This window comes from Sus scrofa, chromosome 3 (genome assembly GCF_000003025.6).
Source record: "Sus scrofa isolate TJ Tabasco breed Duroc chromosome 3, Sscrofa11.1, whole genome shotgun sequence".
In the NCBI taxonomy this organism is placed as follows: domain Eukaryota; kingdom Metazoa; phylum Chordata; class Mammalia; order Artiodactyla; family Suidae; genus Sus; species Sus scrofa.
Window position 1 is genome coordinate 76,956,910 of NC_010445.4, and position 15,841 is coordinate 76,972,750.

A 15,841-nucleotide genomic window follows, 5' to 3' on the forward strand; every position below is an offset into this window, starting at 1 on the left:
TCTCTCATGAATGGTGATTCTCAATTCAAAAGCAAGCACCTAACCACTTTGTTTAGAGCATTTACATCCTGAAACACATTATTTTTATTATAAATTACTCTCCTTTAGTAGCAGCAACTCCAGATCCTTTAACTCACTGTGCTGCGCCAGGGATCGAACCTGCATCCTCGCGCTGCAGAGACACTGCTGATCCCATTGCACCACAGAGAGGACTCCTATATATGTGTGATTTTTAGGCTGTTAAATAGATGCTAATTTGTTATTACAACAATAGGTAATGAATGCACCCGCCAAACATGGTTAACGAGATGCAAACATGACTTCCTTAGAACACCCGAGGTGCTTCCATAAGACAGCCAGCATCCAGAGACTGCACCTCGGCATTTCCCAATGTGCTTGTCTATGAAACCTGAATTGCTTTTAACATACTTAGAGGACACGCCTGTGTTTAAACGGACAAAATGTGATCTTCAGTTGAATTAACCGTTGCCAAACAGTGATCAGAAATTTGATTCCTATTGCAAGCATATTTACTTTGAAAGAAAGGTAGAAACAGACAGGGATTTGCACTGGCTACGCTTTACGTATAGGGGAAGAGCAACTTATTTTGCCTATTATTTCCATTACAAAGCACCTTTCTCAGTCTTGTGGGGGTATGTTTGGTATCTCATTTCCATTTGCTATACTAGTTAGAAGCAGAAGCAGGCCCCAAGCCAAGGTTTCTCTGTTCTACCTCCACCATAGTGATTCCCAGACTAAGCTGGCCCCTTGCCACTCTCCCTAAGAGGACAGGGAAGTTAAGGGAAGAGCTGGGGCAGAAGACCTCCATCTTCCCCACGGGGGACAGCTTCCCCTGCAAATACTTTGCATCCTCAGGAATGGGCTGTTCCCTCACTGGGTGCCAGCCCAGTCTCTCCCACAGCCTTGAAACACACTCCTTTCCAAAGAGCACATACTATTTGTTTAAACCCTTCTACCCGGCCTGCCTCGTGTCTTTAGCATAAGCAATAACCCAATACTATCTCTCCCAGAACGGACCCTGACCCTAACCCAGAACTTCTAAACCAAACAGCCACTGACCCACCAACCTGTTTTCAGACAGTCTATAATATCGAGTCTACAAAACCCAATGGGAACAAAGGGGTACGTACATTCCATGCTAGAGGCAAAACAGCAATTCCTGCCAAAAAAATCAAGTTCCTGAGAAGAACATGATGTATTCTGGCAGTTTCTTATAAACTTGAACATACACTTACTATATGACCCAGCAATTCTACTCCTAGATATTTACCCAAAAGAAATGAAAATATATGTCTGCAAAAAGGACCTGTATATATAACAGCATTAGTCATAATAGCTCAAAACTCCAATGTCGTCCATTAACTGACAAATGGACAAACAGCTTGTGATAAATCCATACAACAGAAGCCTACCTGGCAATAAAAACGATTCACCCACTAACATACACAACATGGCTAATCTCAACGACATTGTGCAGAGCAAAAGAAGCCAGACAAAGCAAAGTACATGCTGAGTGATTCCATTGATATGAAACTCTAGAAAAAGCAAAACTAATCCTTGGGGATAGAAAGCAAAACTTTCTATCCAGAACTGCCTGGGGCCAGGCATGGAGAGTGGGAACTGCTGAGAAGGGTCATGGGAGCGAGACGTGTTCAGTGATCAGATGGTATTAGTGGTTAAATGGTTTATCTATTTGTCCAAACGCACTGAACTGTACCCCTGCAATGGGTACATCTTTGGTATGTAAATTATGTCTCAAAATTGCTTAAAATCAGAACAAAAGATACAGTGCTAACTGCAAAGGAGATTTGACAACCAAAGAATACATACATTCAATGGAATGACTGACCTATTTTACTTTATTTTTATTTTTATATTTCTTAAGGCCGCACTTGAGGCATATGGAAGTTCCCTGGGCGAGAGGTCGAATAGGAGCTGCAGCTGCCAGCCTACGCCCCAGCCATGGCAACACTAGTTCCGAGCTGCATCTGCGACTTACACCAAAGCCTGAAGCAATACCAGGGATCAAACCCACATCCTCATGGATACTGTACCAGGTTCTTAACCTGCTGAGCCACAATGGGAACTCTTGAACTATTTTTAGATTATATAGCTCAACTCTCAAATATTAATCTTTTGGGAAGAATCGGCTGAGGGCAGTGAGCTGAACCCACAGAATCATAATCCTTTGCTTTAGTTCCTCTGGTTGCCACAGACCAGGAGCAGAAGTGAGGGGCAATAGAGTGAGGCTGCAGGAGTTAAGCTCAACATTGTTCTCTACTGTTCATGGGCTGCACCTTTGGTGCAGGGTGCAGGAGTGGCGGGTGAGGTCATGGCCATATCAGAGGTCGTCTTACATTATCTTCCAGGAGTTTTATAGTTCACGGTTTACATTTAGGTCTGTGACCCACTGTGAGTTCACTCTAGTGCATGGTGCAAGGGCTGTGTCTAGATCCGTTTTCTTGTGTGTGGATGGCCAGCTGTTTCAGCACCATGTGTTGAAAAGATTATTTTCATGCCATTGTATCGCCTTGACTCTTTTGTTCAAGATCAGTTGGCTATATTTACGTGGGTCTATTTCTGGGCTCTCTCTTCTGTTCCATTGATCTATTTGTCTGTTCTCGTGCCAACACCACACTGTCTTGATTACTGTAGTGAGATGGGTGTGTCAGTCCTCAGATGTTGTTCTCTCTGTGCTCTTGTTACCCCTCTTTCCTTTGGCTTCTAAACACAGATGCTGCTGTGAACTTGGGCGTTTTCTTTCTCCTGAGCTTCCCTGCATTCAGGAATGTCCAAGAGAGTAGCCGTGTGGTTACTGGCCACTCAAAATATGGCCAGTGCTACCAAGGGTCTGAATTTTTTTATTTTAATTACATTTAAACTAGCTAAACTTAAACAGCCATGTGTGGCTGGTGTCTATCCTACTGAACAGTACAGATCTGGAGTTGTGAGATCCACAGTCTAGAAATCAGAAGGATCAAATGGTCTTCTCAAGCTTACCTCTGCACAGCACTCAATTCTGTTGGGTATTAGATGCTTCTAACCTTCTAACCACTGACCTCTTCATCTTATTCAAATTCTCAAATATGTTCTTTTTCTGTTATTTGACCCTGAGAAACTTCCTTGAATTACACAAAACCAGGTATACATTAAAGTTTCTCAAATATTAGTAGGCCATGAAATCAATTTCCTGGCTCTATCCAGCACTTAAAACATGTAATATGCTAGACAGAATAGAAAAGGTAAGATGTGTCACACTTAAAAATGCTGTTTTGTGGACCTTGTGTTTCAGGTTATATATGCTGGGATGGGAGTGTCTGTATGTGAATGCTATCGTTTAAAATGTACTTCTCATGGTGGGTCTGGGTCAAAAACACCTGCAAAAATGCCAAGACTGTCCTATTAAATCCAGAGATCCAAGTCGACCAAATTGGGAGAGGCCGAATGGACGACCCAGGGCTATAGGAACCTTTGGACATGTTATTTAAACAGAAAAACTAGTATGAGCTGAGGCTGAAGTGCCGAAAGCAGAACGCGTGTTAGCGATACTGTGCAGACTCACACAGCTCACACCATGAAAAAAACTTCAAAAATGTTCCTCTTTTATACATCTGGTCCTCTGTGTTCTTCTGATCCTATTGTCAAGGGTGGTATGCATTTCCCTGTTTCATGTGAGAAGAATGTAAAACAATTCACTTTTGCTTAGGTCTATTTTTTTTTTTTTGTTCCAGAAGTATTTCCTTTTTATTTAAGTTCAAAAACTCTTTACCAAACTTATGAACATTTCAAAGACTCTTCAGAACAGGATGTGACATGGTATATACACCTGATAAATATTTATTATCCCGTGTGCTTATTGTTACAGAGTCAGCTAACAGGGACATGCCCCCTTTAGATCCTGGTACCCCCTACAAGGCCGGGAGCTCTATGGAGATGGTGGGGGGAGGGGGAGTAACCCAGCCTCCTTTTGAGGCCCACATCCAATTTCAGATTCCAGCCAGAAAGGCTAATTCGGGGGGGGGGGTGGTTAGGAAATAGAGCTAAAAGCAGCACACATGCTCTGTAGGGAGCAGCCCTCAGCTGTCCCTGAGAGGCTGGGACACACTCGAACATCAGCAAGACACTCAAATATTAACACCTTTCATCTTTATAGGTAGTAGACACAGCAATATTAGCTTCATTTTACGGATAAGGAAACTGAGGGACAGAGAGGTTAAGCGACTGGTCCATATAGCTAGTAAGAGGCACAACTGGATTCAACCCTGGTAGCTGACTTCAGTGTCTGTTCATAATCATTATCCACACTACCCTCTGGGTTTACACTCTTTTCTGAGCTATTCAGGTATTCTCCTAGGTGGCAGCGGGCATGGTGTAAAGCTAAAAAAATATTTTTCTTTAAATTACAAGCTGCCACTTTTAGCGACTACTTACGCTGAGAAACCTCCATTAATTTGGATCCTTGTTAGATTTGCTAAAAGTCTTCATCTTGCCTACAGAAGACAGAGCCATAGGTCAGATAACCTGCCATGGTCAACATTTAAAATACAAGGTTCATCATTGACTCCCTTGACTGTAATCTCCAGGCTTACATCAGATCTGTCCCTGGTAGGTTTCTTCACACCCATTGAAGAAATGGGTGTTCCTTACGCCTGAGAAGCGTCATATTCACCCAATTCTCGAGAAGGAAAGTAAGTCCCTCATGCCTCCTTCTGTGAAGGGAAAGGCTTCCAGCACAGTCCACTGTTGAGAAAATGGGCACAAGAAAAGCAACAAAGCCTAGGAAACTGGGAAGCAGGCAAAATTCCAATTGTCTTTAGCAGGCACACGGCAGCCCCTGCTCTCCCGCTGCTACGCTTCTACAAGACTGTGGCCCAGGGTCAGTCTTCTGGCTGCCAGTGCAGACAGTGCCCTGGGCCCGGGAGGTACCCGCCACCTTGGCAGATATTTGAAAACCACAAATATCAGCACTCAGAAGAATGTTAGCACTCATTTGCCTCAATCCTTTGCATTTGCAGGTGAGGAAAACCGAGGTCACCTTTGGAGACCAGAGACGGATAATTGAGGGGGAAAAGCACCTGAGATGTCAGGGAGGATATGTGAGGATTTCAGCCCCATTTCAGAATGGAAGGCTCTTCTGTGTTTAGTTTGAGTTTTCTCCATTTTCCAAATTTCCCACAGTGTTGATTCTATTCGTCCGAAACAGAGTCACCGTTCACCTCTCCCTCCAGCCTCCACATGGTTTCCAATAAACCTAAAAGCGACCCTGGCTTCAAGTCATCTTGAGTTCCCCAAACATCCTTTTCGTCTCATTTATTTCCGACTATGTAAGGAGAGCCATCTGCATTAGCTCATGTGAACCAACTGCTCCGTAATACTGCTCCGTTTATAACAAGAGCAAGCATCTATTGGGTCAGCCCTATTCTTAGAGCTTTACAGACCTAACTCCTCACAATCCTGTGAGGCAGGCACTCTCATGATGCCCGTTATAAAGATGAGGAAGCCAAGGCACTGAAAGTTATGGACATGTCCCAGGAACGACAACCAGTAAGCACTGTTAAGCACCAAGAAGTTCCACTATGCCTGGGTTCCTGAAGACCTGCTTAAAAGTCACTTTGGGTCACACCCAGTTCTGAGTCCTGAACTTTTCCAGGTTCCAAAGCATGGTGCTCTGGGCTGCTCCAGAGGAGACTGAGACTTTCCCACCTGCCAGCTGCTGTCCATTCTCCCTTCTCCGCTCTCAGAGGCTCTGCTCTAGCCTCACTCTCCCACCCCACCTGCTATGCTATGTCTAAGCCATTATACGGTGGGAAATCAAACCACTTGCAATGGCATTCTCAAGTTTCTCAAAGGCATAATCAGTATCTATTAGCTTCCTTTCTTTCTGACGTGTAGTTCCGTCTTGAAAAAAATAAATTAGAAGTCACGACAGGGAGACCCAGTAGAAGTTCCCAGGCACTCCACCATCAGGGTCACAGACTTGAGCAACAGCACAGACTCGGCAGCAGCTGCCCTAAATCACCAGAGGCTTTCTCCACTCCTTCCAGGTGTTTAAGTTCTAGGGAGTTACCAGGTACCAGCCTGTGGGATCACTGAGCTTTCTGCCAGCAGAGTCTCCTTTCATTCACTTGCCCACAGGCAGAAAGGACTGGACTCTGCCTTTGCCAGAAAACATGCCCGGAGTCACATAAAATCAGCATCCATGAGGTTTCTCTGAAGGAAACGATTTTAAAATGTTTACCCAGACTCCCGAGACCCAGGAGGCATTTCCACGTGGCTCAGGACTCAGTTTCTGCTCACAAGCTACTTACTGAGAAAGCCAGATCCTACCTGTGCGCTTGCTTTCCTTCACAGAAGGGGTACACCTCCTCTGCTAACAGGAAATGAACATCTGCTCCGACTCAAGCAGACCCTTACCTGGTTCCTCTTTTGGTCAACCTTTGATTCAGGGCAAACGTTTTCAAGATGGAACCATACCAGCAGCATGGCCTCATTACTATGGTGTGTTGACTTGGGGAAGGGAAGAGTGAGAGAAACAGCCCTGAACCAGGGGGGCGTGAGACCCAGAGTTCGTCTAATCCCTCTTTTGATAAACCACTCTGGCCTTGAGGCAACTCAAATCTCTGTTTCCTCACTGGTAAGATAGGATCATGCCACCTGCCCTACCTTTATCCATGAACTTCTGGATTAAAGAGGTTGGCCATCGGAAGCATCATGAAATGCTACCTCATCCCCCCAACAAGCCACAACAAAGTCCTCTTGGTTCTTGCCTGCATCTGCGGCCCAAGTCAAGTCTACACTTACACTGACCTCTAAGCCATGATGCTGGTCATTCACTTCAGAAGCAGAAGTTGAAGGGGGCTTGGATCTAAAACTGGAAAACCATGTTCACGAAATGAGAAGTTCCTTCTGGGATTAACAGTATTAAGGCAACCCCTCACCTCACCCCCTGTCCCGTTTTTTGGTCATTGCCCCTCTTGCTGATAAAAGAAAGCTACTAGCCTCCCTATGGGGTACCATGAGTAGTTCAGGGCTAGGCATCCACACTGCCTCCCTGAGCCACTGACCCCTGCAAAAAGACTCCTTTAACCCCACCAACCATCCTCCCTGACTGATATACTGAAGGTAATAAGCCAAAGGGATTCTCAACCTCAGTAGACTTTATTTTCAGTGCCCAATTAAAAGTTAGTCCCGGAGTTCCCATTATGGCTCAGCGGTAACAAACCTGACTAGTATCCATTAGGATGCGGGTTTGATCTCTAGCCTCGCTCAGTGGGTTAAGGATCTGGCATTGCCATGGCTGTGGTGTAGGCCTCCAAGTACAGCTCCTATTTGACACCTAGCCTGGGGACTTCCATATGTTGTGGGTTCAGCCCTTAAAAAGACCCCCCCCAAAAAAAAGTTAGTTCTCAAAACTATAAGAATCTCTAAAGGCTCCAAATATCAAGCTGCCAGACACTAAACAAAGGCTGTACCTCATCAAAGTTCTAACAGGCCACCTCCACCTGTGTTTTTGGTAAAAATTTTGGTAAGACCTTTTGGTCTTCATCAGAATTCATCAGAGAGTTTTTCCCACTGTAAATTCCTTGGACTTTTTTTGTTGTAGTTTTAAATGAACACACGCTCTTCTTAAGTGGCAGACAGGCATCATATTTTCCAGAAGGAGAAATGGAAACCAGGAGGAAGTCAAGACACTTCACCCGGAGTTTGCTGTTTTTCACAGTCTCAGCAATGAGGAGCTTTGCTTCGGTGATCCAAGACAAAACATATGTCCAAGGCTCTGAATCCAGAATTACTGGAAACCTGGAGGTAGAGCCAGCTGAGCTCCCCACTCAGCTGAACCTGGCCAAGTCAGTAAATGCCTCTAGGCTGCAGTTTCCCATCTGTGAACTCTAGGCAAACGGAGGAAGCAAAAGAGGCTGAGTCTATGGCAAATCCATAAAAAGTACTCTCTATCTCAGAGGATAAAATGCAACTTCTAAGAGTTCCAAAAAGCAGACAAAGCTACGTGAGACTAGTTCTCTCGCCTCTCTAGAATTTACACCTTCCCACAAAAAGGCCCTTGAAACTCACAGTACTCTACAGTGGTCCTAACTGTGGAGGTTCCTACCTATCCCAGGCCCCCAGAAGTGGCACATTTCTGGGCAATGAGTAGCACCCAACTAACCTCAGACTTGTTATCCTCAGGTCTACTGACAACTCTTCAAAAAAACTGCCCACTTCCTCCCAGCCAAAAGGTGGAAACAGAGGCCACAGATTACAAACAAGAATGCTCAACAGGCAAAAGTTAACCAATGCTTCCAGCACCTTTTGGGCACTGCTGGGGAAGAAAATTGGGTGAGGATATTGTGGCGGGGTTGGAACGTTTTTCCCAGTGAGGGCAGCCAGAGAGTATAAGGAGTAAAGTACAGGTGAGATTGCTGCCTCTTCCCTAACACTTCCACCTAACTGGTTCTTGCTAAAAGATGCAGCTCTGATACCGGAGAATGTATGGTGCAACCCGACTAACGACTAACGTTCGCAAAACTGTGGTTAGCATCCAAAGACACCAGACGTATTTTTTTTGATATTTAAAAAAAAGTTAAAGGCCACCAGGAGCCAGTTAAGAATTAACTTTTAGAAGTATATGAAGATGTGTATGCATAAACTTGAGTGCATTAGAGAGCTAGCATTTCCCAATGTGCATTCAGCACGTGGGGGGCGGAGGAGGGAGGAGTGCGGGGTGGGGGGAGTTACCTGGCCAGGTCGAGGAAAGAGTCCACTGTCTCTTTGGGGACCGGTGGGGGCCCCGACTCCTCCAGACCCAGGTCGCTGGACTGAAGGGTCTGCGCGCCAGATCCAGGCTTGATGATGAATGCCAAAGCGACCGCAAGGGCCGAGGCGCCCAGCGTGGTGAGGCCGAAGTAGGCGATGGCGATGCCACCCAGGCGCCCGAGAGAGCTGGCGTCGAGGGAGGCGGCACCCGACACCAGGCTGCAGACCACCAGCGGTAAGATGATCATGCGCAGCATGCGGAGCAGCATCTCGCCGGGAAAGGCCAGGTAGGTGACCTGTGTGCGATTCAGCCTGAGCCCACGCAGCGCCGCGCCCAGGCCGGCGCCAGCCGCCACCCCGGACACCGTGAGCAGCACCAGCGCGTGGCGCCGGAGAAAGCCGGCGCAGCGCCGCGCGCGACTGGCCGTGGCCCCGGGCCCATCGGGCCCCTCTGCAAGCCCCGCCTGGGCGCTGTCTAGGCAGCCGTTGGTCTCGCTGCTCTTCTCCATGGCGTGGCCCGCAGCTGCAAGCTGGAGAAGGCGGGGGACTTGGTCTCAATGAATGGATCAGGCGGAGCTGGCAAGGTCCGCTAGCTGTGTCCCTCGAGTTCTCAGAGCCGGCCCGAGGGGGTCTCTAGGCCCGGGCGCTGAAGCAGGTGCAGAGAAGACCAGGAGAGACGCGAGAGTTCAGTCTGGAGCCCCCAGCTGAGTGGATCGCGCCGCGCCCAGCCTTTCACAGCAGCCACCGGCTGAAGATGATGCAATGAGGGAGCACGCAGATGCGGAGGAAAGAAGGAGCGCAGAGCGACCTGGGCCCGCCCCCTTCACACCCACCGCCCCGCCCCCCGCGCTTTTGGCCAATCAGCGCTCGAGAGTAGCCGCCGCGCGCCCCTCGTCCAGCTCTCAGCCACGGGCGCGGGGGGAGGGGCGGTCGGGCCGTGGGAGCCTCCGGAGGCCGGTGGGGCGTGGGCAGAAGCGGTCGATCCCGGGCTCCGCAGCCTCCGAGGCCCTGCCAACCGAGGCCAGCTTCCGGCGACCGCGGGGCGGCGCGGGCTGAGGGACGGCCCGGGCTCGCTGGCACCTGCCGGGGCCGCTCGGGCCGGCCGAGGTCTGGGCCCTCAGGGTCAGAGGGTCGAGGAGAATGTGGAACGCGGCCGCGTTCCCAGTCCTGGGATTGGGGGAGGGGTGGCGTTCCCAAGAGGGTTGGCGCTGCCGCCCCAGCGCTGCGTGCGGTCGGCCCCAGGGCCGGCTTGTCTCTCCAGCTACCGGGGACTCGCGCGGTGAGGGGGTGCAGGGCGGTCCTTCCGCTGAGTCCTCCTCTAGTCCTGTGGGTTTGCGTGCGATAAGGCTTGCTGGGGTGCCCATCGTAGGCCCTGGCCCTGAGACAAGGGATGGATGAATGGATGGATGGGTAAGTGAGTGAATGAATTAGAAAAGCTTTATCACACACTCATTAAGAGATCTGACAAATCTTCATTCGTAAGTGAAATGGGGTCCATAATTCAGCTCCAGGGCCACACTGCTGCGTGCTCCAAGGCGCGTAGCTTGGGACCTCTGGCCGATGTCTGCAGAATGTGAGCTGAAAATGCAAAACTCTTGTAGAAGAAATAGAGCTCTCACCACCACTTCCAGTGGCGTAACTTCAACTGAAATACACAAGCCACTGGATTTTTCCATCCCGAGACCCCCAGCCATCTAATGAAAATAGTGCAGCCGGCCGACAAAGATGGTTCCTTGATGTTTACATGAAATTAGTTTCCTTTCTATTTCAGCTTTTATTTATCTTAATATATCCTCTGGTCATGGCAGATATGAGAGAAACCTCTGCAGAGTCGTTTTACTGTCACATTTATTAGATTTTCATATTTTCTCACTCTGCTTTTGAAGGAATTATACTTTTAAGACTTATGTGAGTGGGAAATCTTCTCACATGTGACCTGAATCAAGGAGAAAGACGATTTACTATAGCTCTCTTGATGAAAAGGAGTCATCTTAAGACATGTCAGCACCAATATTTGTGCAAATCAAAATGCTTAGTATGAAGAAAGAAAAAAAGAAAAGAAAGAAAGAAAGAAAGAAAGAAAGAAAGAAAGAAAGAAAGAAAGAAAGAAAGAAAGAAAAAGGAGTTCCCGTCGTGCCTCAGTGGTTAACAAATCTGACTAGGAACCATAAGGTCGCAGGTTCGATCCCTGGCCTTGCTCAGTGGGTTAAGGATCTGGTGTTGCCTTGCGCTGTGGGTGTAGTTTGCAGACGAAGCTCAGATCTGGCGTTGCTGTGGCTCTGGTGTAGGCCGGCAGCAACAGCTTGGATTGGACCCCTAGCCTGAGAACCTACATATGCCACAGGTGCAGCCCTAGAAAAGACAAAAAAAAAAAAAAAAAAAAAGGTGTTTAGTACGGAACTTTAAGGAGCTGTACACATTTTGAGACAGTGAAGACTAAGTGGCTTTAAGCAAGTCAGACAGCCATTGACCTGAGCTTGCAGGGGGTTTTTTTGAGGAGGGTGGTACATGTTAGGTAAAGATCTTACATATTTTTAACTGGTTTTGCAGAGTGATGTTTATTTCTCCGTGTGCATTGAAGAAAGAGGCATTTCTACAGACACACTTTCTATTTTGCCAACCAGCCCCTCCCTTTATTTTGACTACCACTGTTATGCAAAGGATTCACAAATCATGCTCCAGAAATGAATTTTCAGTTGCGTATTTTACATCTCCACCTGGATATCCTGCGGGCATCCCAGCTCAACATTCTAAGACCCAACTCCTGGTTGTCTTCCTCAAATCTGCACATCCTGCTGATTCCCCTATTTCTGTTACCAGCATCATTAACTTCCCAGTCACTTCTGCTTGAAACCTCAGAAGGACCTTTGCTTCTTCCTGGTTTCTCCTCTCAGCTGACCAATTGCCAAGTCCCACAGGCACTCCTTTTGCAATATTTATCACATTACTTCAACCCCCATCCATTCCCAAAGCAGCCATACTGACTTAGTTCTTATTTCCTCTTTTCTCATCTCAACTGTCAAAATGTTCTCCTAATGAGTCTTCCCACCTCCAATGCTCCTCTTGCTCCAACCATCCTATATTTTGCCTTGCCCCCAGCCAATCTTCCTAATGAATAATATGCATGTTAGGGTTAGATCGGCAAAAAGGAGCAATGCCTTCTCTCTCTGAGAACACTTCCTAAAAGTTACACACACTATTTCTTTTATATTTCATTAACTAGAATTTAGTCACATGACCATATCTAATTGCAAGAGAAATTAGGAACACTAATCTTAATTTGCACAAGGCCTAAACCCAGTTAAAAACTGGGGCTTCTGTTACTAAAGAACCAGGAAAGAATGATACTGGAGAACAACTCCTTCAGATCACTTCTTGTTCAAAAGCTCTCAGTGGCTCCCACTGAACTAAGAACATGCTCTCCAACTGGGCATTCAAGACCTGCCATGATCTGGCCTCAGCTCATCTCCAGCCTTGTACCCTCTATACATGCAACAAAAATGAGACTGTGTGGTCCTTCACATTTTCTGGCCTTTGCATCCAGTCCCAGTTCAGACACCACTTCTCTCCTAAAGCCCTTCTTTCTTTTTTTTTCTTGTCTTTTGAGGGCCGCACCTGTGTCATATGGAGGTTTCCAGGCTAGCTAGGGGCTTAATCCGAGCTGTAGCCACCGGTTACAGATCCCACTGATCGAGGCCAGGGATCGAACCTGCAACCTCATGGTTCCTAGTCAGATTCATTAATCACTGAGCCACGATGGGAAATCCCTCCTAAAGCCTTTCTTTTTTTTTTTTTTTTTTTTTTTTTTGTCTTTTTTGCTATTTCTTTGGGCCGCTCCCGCGGCATATGGAGGTTCCCAGGCTAGGGGTCGAATCAGAGCTGTAGCCACTGGCCTACGCCAGAGCCACAGCAACGCTGGATCTGAGCCGTGTCTGCAACCTACACCACAGCTCACGGCAACGCCAGATCGTTAACCCACTGAGCAAGGGCAGGGACCGAACCCGCAACCTCATGGTTCCTAGTCGGATTCGTTAACCACTGCGCCACGACGGGAACTCCCCTAAAGCCTTTCTTAATGCCCCTTGCTCTAATTCTGCCTGCTGCCCATAGTTTGGGGGCTGTTCCCATGCCCCTCAAAGATTCTAGTTGTGTTAATAGTTAAACCTCAATTGGCAGTGGGGAACCCCACACTTTTGGCACTTTTGTTGGCTATAAATACGGTGCTGAGTGGGAGAGTGTGTTTGGGGTGTCTTATGCCATACCAAATGCCTCTGTCATTGAACTAGCAAAACCTCTCCATAAAGAGGAGCTGGTCTCTCGGGATTTCTTTCAGAGACTGGCTGCTCTGTAACAGTTCTGCCTGCATAGGCAAACCAAGAAACAGGTGTCCGCGCCTGGCCTCCCCAGCAGCTGGTTAACTGTTTCACTTTCGGCTTCTTTTTCTCTCCTTTCTTTTTTAAATCCCTCTCCTTTTGTTCTTCTATTACTTTTTTTTTTTTTTTTTTTGCCTTTTCATGCTTTTACATGCCTCCTGCTTGTAGAGATTAGAATCCAAAAGCAATATAAACTGATAAATTATATCTATATCCTTAATAGAAGTATTATTTATAAAATAATAAATAAGTATTGATTCCTATATTTAGACACCTTCCCCACAACACTCGTAAGTGTTCTCTCTGGGTTCTAGATGTATAAGTACCAAATTACAGAAATACCTTAAAAGTCGGCCAGTCTGACACCACTCACTATCACCACCACCATCATCTGATGCCTGAATCTCTTGACAGGTTGGAGTATAGGTCAGCAAGTATTTCCTCTCTTGTTCCCCTCATTTGGATGGGAGTGTAGTTACTCACCCCTTTGACTTTGAGCCTGACCATGTGACTTACTTGGCCAATGAAATAAGCAGAGGAGTCCAAATGTTTTTGTGGAGTTGTGCTTGGACTTCTGCACACCTGTGACCCAGCATGCCCTAGGGAGATGCTCCACCTTCAGTCTGGCACCAGAACAAAGGCAGAGGAATGTGTCTGAATCCACCCCACGGCCTTGAGCAAGTCCAGCTCTCTCACAGCTGAACGGAGAGCACTCCTGGCAATGCACCGACCCATGAGTGAGAAAAATAAGTGCTGTCCTTGAAACCCACAGACAACGGAGTCCTGTGTTAATGTGGCAATAGCCAAGTAATACAAATCCTCTCTTCAATATCTAACAGTTCTCTATTACCCTAACAAACCACTCCAAAATGTAGTGGCATAAAATAACAACCTCTTTCTTCCTTCCTCCCTTCCTTTCTTCCTTCCTTTCTTCACCTACGGCATATGGAAGTGCCTCGGCCAGGGACTGAATCCAAGCCATGGCTGCAGTGTATACCGCAGCCATGGCAACGCTGGAGCCTTTCACCCACTGTGCTGGGCTGAGGATTGAACTCAAGCCTCCGTAGCAACCCAAGCTGCTGCGGTCAGATTCTTAACCCACTGTGCCACAATGGGAACTCCATACCATTTTCTTATGATCATAATTTTGTAGGCCAGACATTCAGAGAGAACATATTACAGTGTTTCCTGACTGTAGCTTCGGCTGGCCTAGCTTAATGGCTAGAGATGGCTAGGTTGGCTCAACTGGGGCCATATGCCTGTGACCTCATTTCTCGCTATCTGCTGAGATTCTTGGTTCTTTTACACATTGCATCTACTGAAACCAAAATGTGCAGAACGACTCTTTCATTCACATGCCTGGTATCTGGGCTACTGTGGCTAGAACAGCTGGGACTGGCTGGGTACCTTATCCATCACGAAGAAGAATCAGTTTCCCTCATTAAAGCAATGGTGTGGATTTTTCACCTGTGCAGAATGGCATTTTTCCTACCTCATCAGAGGGACTGTTTATCACTCCCAATATACTTGTATATCAATATACTGATGAATATTATACACACATACTGGTTTCTGCTAGTAAGGAGGTTATCTCAGCTCTAACTTCACATCTGATGATGGGTTCATATTTTCCACATTATTTCACTAGAATTACTAGTGGCATCATTAGACTCACATCATAGAGCAGAAATTATTTTCTTCCATGAGTGGACTGAAAAAGGAAACGTGTGTCCTTCATCACGATCAAATTTGGATTCTGGAGTGCTTCTTTACCTTTACTGAGAGACACCAGATTGTTCAACAATGTCACACTTCAGTTTAATTCTTTCCATGATAGCAAAACACAGCTTTGTAGAAAATACAATGATTTAAAAAAAGAAAAAGAATATTTGCTTTTCAAATAGATCAGATTAGCAAACAGAGCGAGCAACGTGAAAATCCAAACTAATAAATAAGTTCTCTTTCTCCCACGATGGACAACTTAGTACTCAGGGGCGCACTGGAATCAAAGTGTGGGTGACTTAACAATCTGAAATCCTTCCTCTAGGCTCCCCTCTGTATCATCTCTACTCACCAAAAAGAAAAAAAAGGAGGGGGGAAGGGGCCATAAAGATGTCCCTACAACCAAAAGGTCAGGCACAGGCTCAGATAAACAATGTGAGTCAACACTAAAAGGGAATTTCGTCCAAGTGGGGGTAAAAGGCAGAGTGAAGCAGAAATAAGATATCTGTTTCTATGGTTTTAGAGACGAGAGAAAGCTCTGTGAAAAGATATTTTCCTCTGAGAAAGGATTTGTGAAATAGTGTTGAAAGAGATGATTTTAAAAATGGGGAGATAAGTTCCTTTGGTGCCTGGGTTTTACAGGCAGAGGTTCTAAGGCTAGGGGTTTCATTCAACGATGCAAGAGGTTTACTGATTGCTCACTAAGAGTAAATCACTCTGCAAGGCTCATAGAGTGAAAAATGAAAAAGAGGACTATAGGAGTTCCCATTGTGGCTCAGTGGGTTAAACCCTGACACTGTTTCCATGAAGATGCAGGTTTGATCCCTGACCTTGCTCAGTGGGTTGAGGATCAGGCATTGCCACATGCTGCAGCGTAGGTCCCAGGTGTGGCTCTGATCTGGTGTTGCAGTGGCTGTGGTGTAGGCCAGCAGCTGCCACTTGGATTCTACCCCTAGCCTGGGTACTACCACATG

General features: G+C 46.7%; 1 protein-coding gene across 2 annotated transcripts in view; it reads right to left on the bottom strand.

Moving 5' to 3' along the window:
* SLC1A4 (solute carrier family 1 member 4) overlaps positions 1-13,610 on the bottom strand; it is a 32,418-nt gene extending 18,808 nt beyond the window's left edge. The window contains exons 1-2 of one of the 2 annotated variants that reach the window (XM_021087450.1): positions 13,488-13,610; positions 8,755-10,150 (exon numbers count right to left, since the gene is read on the bottom strand). In XM_021087450.1, coding sequence (XP_020943109.1) covers positions 8,755-9,281 — 527 coding nt within the window. In that variant the 5' untranslated portion in view covers positions 9,282-10,150; positions 13,488-13,610. Of the gene's footprint in view, positions 1-8,754; positions 10,151-13,487 lie in introns of those variants that run through there. The other variant, XM_013996100.2, reaches the window with a different exon arrangement.